At 43.0% G+C, this 5,829-nt stretch overlaps 1 protein-coding gene across 1 annotated transcript; it reads left to right on the top strand.

Moving 5' to 3' along the window:
* Window positions 1-643: 643 nt before the first annotated feature.
* Window positions 644-2,460, top strand: LOC115736313 (NEP1-interacting protein-like 1). Its single transcript, XM_030667947.1, has 5 exons — window positions 644-899; window positions 1,255-1,433; window positions 1,629-1,712; window positions 1,817-1,981; window positions 2,108-2,460. The coding sequence occupies exons 1-5, from the start codon at window positions 746-748 to the stop codon at window positions 2,228-2,230; spliced, it is 705 nt and encodes a 234-aa protein (XP_030523807.1). The 5' UTR covers window positions 644-745; the 3' UTR covers window positions 2,231-2,460.
* Window positions 2,461-5,829: the final 3,369 nt, after the last annotated feature.

Below are 5,829 nucleotides of genomic sequence, written 5' to 3'. Positions count from 1 at the left end.
TCCCCCAACTGACCCGGGAATGGAAATAGCAATAAATTTTATGCTTTTCGGGTAATATCCATTGAATCATTGCAACCAATTCTCAGAAATATGGGTCCAACCACAGCAGGACATAAATTCACCCTCCCCCAAAAAAATATTTTTTTTTCTGATTTTTCCTATTTCCTATTTATTTATTTTTCTATCTATTTTTGGAATATCTCATCATAACTACGTTTCACTTTGGTTCGGGTCAGTTGGGCCCTCGCCGAGCAGCTCCGCAGAAGATATTTTCGTGGCAACCCCCTAGAGAGAGAGAGAGAGAGAGAGGGAGCGCGCATTGGTCGGAACTCCACGTCGGAGGCTGTCAAACGGAAGCTTCTTAGTTCTTATCTCTCTCTCTCTCCTGCCTCGTGTCTTTGACGGCGAACATTATACGACTTTTGAAACACGAAAACGAAGACAAGAAGACCTTCCTTCGAAGAATACAGGTGGAGAGAGAGAAGTTGCATGAGCCAAGGAAAGGGTAGAAGGGAAAAGGTCTTAAATGTGAGTAGGTCGATGCGGTCGCTTTTCGTTTTCTCTTAAGTAGGAAGCATTTTGCATTCCTCTCATGTCTCATCATATATACATTTGTGTGTATATATATTCATGGGTCTTCAATAACCCCCTAATTTAATTCAGGCTTTGCAATCTCTCTCTCTCTCTCTCCTCTCTCTCTCTCTCTCTCGAAGATATAGTAACCATTTGGTGACGAAGGCGAGCCATGGAGTTCTACGCGTGTCCTTCTGGGTTTCGCCCGCCTCTCGCGTCCGTGATCGGCGATTCCCTCGAAAGGGTCTGCCGACTGTGCGGCGCCGCCGTCTCCGCCGTCGTGGGCAACGTCTTCTCTGCCATCTTCACCTTCTTCTTCGCTCTGGGTTTGTTTCCTTTCTCCCTCTCTTGCTTGTGATTGGGTGCGTTTCGTGGGGTTCCTCTGGGGGATGTTGTTGGTCGGTGATTTGCTCGGGTTTTGGTTTGGTTTTGATTTGGATCCTCAATGCGGCTTCTAATTCCGCGTTGGTGCACGGTGATGGGGAATGACGGGTGACGTGTTAGGGTTTCTGCAATTTTTGCTCATGATCTTGATTTCTCGATGTTCCGACAGCTGTTCAGGCACATGCCTGAATGGCGTGATCTTTTCGCAAGATGAAATTTTGAGGCTTTCTTATTGGGAAAGAATCCTCTCTGCGTGTGCTAAAAGTGTGTAATTTAAGGCATCTTTTGGTTTTGCAGTTGGTACCCTGTTAGGAGCCATGACTGGGGCTCTGATAGGCCAAGAGACCGAGAGCGGGTTCGTGCGAGGGGCTGCTGTCGGAGCAATTTCAGGGGCAGTCTTCTCGATTGAAGTCTTCGAGTCGTCGCTCGTTCTCTGGCATTCGGATGAATCGGGGATCGGGTGTCTCCTTTACTTGGTGAGTTAGCGCACAATTCTAAACTTTTAAACACCTTTAATTGATGATCAGTGGGGCTGGAATGTTGTTGTCACATCTGTTTCTAGCAAAGTAGATCATGGTTTTGTTGTGGATCTGATCCTAAGCTCTTCGGCCAAGAAGTGTAATGCTAATCAATGGTTCTCCCAATTGACCATTTTCCCCCCAAAATTGCAGATTGATGTCATCGTGAGCCTCTTAAGTGGGAGACTTGTTCGTGAACGGATCGGGCCAGCAATGCTAAGTGCAGTGCAAAGTCAGGTACTGTTCCTCTGATTAGAATTCAACACGATGATCCTAAATGCATTATGATTGGCATTGCTCGTGATCAGTTAGTTGCTTACGTCGTTGATGCATTTTATTAGATGGGTGCCGTTGAGCCAAGCTTTGAGGAGGTTCACAACATCTTTGACACGGGCTGCGCCAAGGGCTTGCCTGGAGATTCGGTTGAAAAGATCCCAAAGATAACCATCACTAGCAATGATATGGATGCTTCTGGAGAAAGGGTCTCTTGTTCAGTGTGCCTTCAGGTACAGTTGTCGGTCGCTTCCTTTGTCCCCTTAACTCACCTTTCATGGAAGTCATCAATCTGTGGTCATCAATCTCTGGTATCAGTAGGAAACTAAGTCAAAACACCTTCCGTTCTGTGCATTCAGGACTTCCAGCTGGGAGAGACGGTGCGGAGCTTGCCTCACTGCAATCACATGTTCCATCTCCCATGCATCGATAAGTGGCTCTTCCGTCACGCATCCTGCCCATTATGCAGAAGGGATCTGTAATCCTTTTACAAAACAGATCACAGTGGGAAAAAAAAATATGTTTCTTCTTTTAATGTTTACAGAGGCGGTCACTTTTCGGGAGGCTCTTCTCTTATACAGGATTGATTTGCTGTAGACTTTTGATACATTTTTCTTTCTGTAGTTCTTAGTAAAAGCCCCTGTTCCCCGAGATGGATCAGTGTATGTACAAAAGTTTTGAGTGAATAAAGAGTTAGCCATTTCTCTCTCTACACCGCGTCTTCTTTTATCTTTCCTGTCTAAACTCTCACTCCATCAATCTTTTGCCAATGAATTGCCACTTAGGAAATGGAAAAAAAAAAGCCAAGGCGGTTGAACCGTTCTTCGTTTCGTTTTTTCCAGGTCTTTCCAGAGTCTCCAAGGCAGATCAAGTAAGTGTGGTCTGGGATATTATGCAGTTAGTCTTGAAATCTTGACTATGGGCTGTACCGCAGTGGTGTTTCACGTCACTTGTGGGTTCATACATTGCATGACCCCAAGACCTAGAGTAGCTGACCAGCTGAATTTACTGAATCCTACCTATTTATTGTTAGGAACAAAACGGGTTTCCATATGGAACCTGTGATGAATGTGCATGTGCAGGCTCTCGGCAACTCATTCGGAGGGTGGAAAATATCTCCAAGGAGTTTGGCAAGAGAAGGGTAAATACCTTGGAATTTAAAACCATTAGGAAGGGAGACAAGGAGCAGGAGAAGATTGGATAGGTGGGAAGTAGGAAGTTTGGTGGGTATGGGGTTTGGCAAAAGATCAAAACTTAAATTTCCATCTTAAGCAGAGTTCGCTAACAGAGACCGATGATGCGGAGTTGGTGCATGACTCGGACTATTCTAGGTTAAAGTCCGATGCGGATCTCTCTGCTTGAAAATTATGTTTAATCATCCGAGCGAGTGTTTCCGACCGGCAGTTTGCCAATGAAATTGCCACGGCACTCGCTTCGTTTGCGCCAGATGCATTGCCATCTCTTGAATCAACAACCGTGAGAAGCAGAGGACACGGCTTCGAATGGAAAGGAAAACGCCCCGATCAATCCTCGGTCCTCAAAAGGAAATATCCATGCGTTTGCCCTAGGGGTGAGCATGGTTCTAGGGTAGAACCGAGAACTCGGAACCGGAACCCGTAGGATCCGGTCCGGTTCCAGGTTCCAAGGTATGCACGGTAGGTTCCAGGTTCCAAAAATTGAGAAACCTGTTCCAATAGGTAGGTTCCGGGTTCCACTACCTAGAACCCGGAATCCGGAACCTGGACCCTAGATCTTGAAATAAATTTTTATATTTTTTGTATATATATTTTTGTACAATCCTACAATGTTCTATGGCATCCAATGATGAGTGTATAATCTGGAGCCAAACAAATTTTTAGGTTTCAGATTCCAAAAAATGATAAACGTGTTCAAATGGATTGGGTTCGGGTTCTAAATGTAATCCGTACGGAACCTAAAACCACTTACATCTACTTTCTCTTAGATGTTGTAGCATTTACTCTTATTTTGCTTAACTAAAAATGAAAAAATAAAATAAAATAAAATAAAATTGATAGCTTCTCGGGTACCACAGGCCCGACCCTAGAACCTGTGACGGGGTAGGTTCCAGGTTCAAGATATGACGGGTAGGTTCCAGGTTCCAAGATATGACGGGTAGGTTCCAGGTTTCAAAAAATGAAGAACCTGTTTCGACGGGTAGGTTCTAGGTTGAACCTGTAAGAAATCTGGAACCGCTCACCCCTAGTTTGCCCCAACAAAATACTTCTTAATCATGGCGAGACTGCGAAGAACTCGTACCCCGATTGTCTCCAAGCAACAGCATTACGGGTTTGGACCAAACTGGGTCGATGGGCTTCAGGTGTTGATGACAACACAAGTTGGAATATGGTTCTGGGTACAGAAGTCACAGAACCAAACTGTACATTGTGAGGGGAGAGGGGTATGGAATGCAATCAGTGCCAAAACTCGGGGTAAAACGGGGACTCCCGCTGCTCCAACATGTAGTGATAAATACTCCGGGCCTGCCAATCAACCTCTCTCAATAAATATTCTCATCCGTCGCGGCTCTTATTATGACACAAGAATCTGCAATTTGCTACGGCAGAACTCTTTCTCATGTCAGACCTTTCTGCCGCTAAAATTACACTCACAAAGTCTAAATCGATATAAAAAAAAAAAAAAAAAAGAAGGAAGGAAGGAAGGAAGGAAGGAGGCAGAATATCAAAATGCAAGACCCACATTTTTTCCAATGTTAGAAACTGCATTGAATTTCCTTTGCTAAAAGTCGCATGTCCAGCTATTAGGGGTGTGCAAAGAAATCGGGAACTACGCAGACCGTCTAGAACCAGATCGGACTGGCCCCGAATCGGTGGATCGAAAGGGAGCCAATTCAGTTCCTGGATCCAATGGATGCCGGTCCGGTTCTAGGTGTGGAACCGTCCGCCCAAAACGGACCGGTAATATATATGTAATTTAGGGGGGCAAATGGGAAAAGCTCAAACATTGAGGGGCAATTTGTAAGATCCTCAAAAGTTGACGGCCAATATGTAACTTTCCTCATGAAATGCTGATATTTTTTAATGTAACTCCTACATTATATGATATCATGTGCTTAGAAGAATTCATGTGTAGCCCGAAGCAGGGAGTTGTTTTTTTGTTGGGGGGAAAAAGAAAAGAAATTTGGTGCAATCGGTTCATGGCTTGCTGGAAAACAAGCGGTTGGAAAATACCGCCAAGAATAGAAAGAAATGGAATTAAATTTCGAGACGTGATAACACTCTTTTTATGGATTTATTTGCTCCACAACATTATTAATGATTTCTGGCAAATATCCTCCAGGATACAACAAAATCTCGTGAAAATAACAACTAGCAATTCTAATATTTCTTCAGGATCTCTCAAGGAAAATAATTGGATAAAAAGGTTGTGTTTCTTTGAGAAATATGAAAATGAAAGTTATGATTATGAACAGTATAGTAATATGTATAACTATTCAAAGAGAAGACAACTCTTTTTTCCGAAAATAACTATATTTGAACACACCTCTTCATATCCAATTGGGACACACCTATTCATATTTGAACCAGTAGTTATGTCCGAACAAACACAAACACTCCAAAGGTTATAAGATTGTCGATTTAGTAAATATGTCCGAACAGAAAAAATTAACTTCAACTCTATGTGAATAGTGACACTGTTTCGCTAGGGCTGAATAGTTATTTTATCATTATACTTTCAATAATAATAATAATTGATGCATAGAGTCAATTCTGAATAGTGCAAAGTGCTCCTAATAATCAGGCACCTGCACGCGGGTATAATGAGTTCTAACCCACTTGTCCATTTCTCTATTTTGAAATACTATAATAACCTTCTAACTAATAAAGTGTTTCACAATTTCCCTTCTGTCCTATGTAGGATGAAGGAAAGGCAATTTATTATTATTTTTTTCAAATAACTTCGACACAAGTTATTGATAGTGTGAAGCTTGATGGGACCAGTTCTATGGGCCCATCCAATAACCGGACCGGTTTCAATTTTTTGAAACCGGTCCTTAGTGGGCAATTCCCAATTTACGTAGAAACCACCCATCTTAAAACCG

The sequence above is a fragment of the Rhodamnia argentea genome, chromosome 11 (genome assembly GCF_020921035.1).
Source record: "Rhodamnia argentea isolate NSW1041297 chromosome 11, ASM2092103v1, whole genome shotgun sequence".
NCBI classification, from domain to species: Eukaryota; Viridiplantae; Streptophyta; class Magnoliopsida; order Myrtales; family Myrtaceae; genus Rhodamnia; species Rhodamnia argentea.
Note: the sequence above shows the minus strand (reverse complement) of the source record. Positions and strands in the feature narration are given on the sequence as shown.

What these genes read in the sequence shown, in the direction of transcription:
- LOC115736313 (XM_030667947.1), top strand. Translation starts at nt 746, where the DNA reads ATGGAGTTCTACGCGTGTCCTTCTGGGTTTCGCCCGCCTCTCGCGTCC. An exon ending in TAAGTGCAGTGCAAAGTCAG is followed by an intron (nt 1,713 to 1,816) that starts GTACTGTTCCTC and finishes GCATTTTATTAG; the next exon opens with ATGGGTGCCGTTGAGCCAAG. An exon ending in CTTGTTCAGTGTGCCTTCAG is followed by an intron (nt 1,982 to 2,107) that starts GTACAGTTGTCG and finishes CTGTGCATTCAG; the next exon opens with GACTTCCAGCTGGGAGAGAC.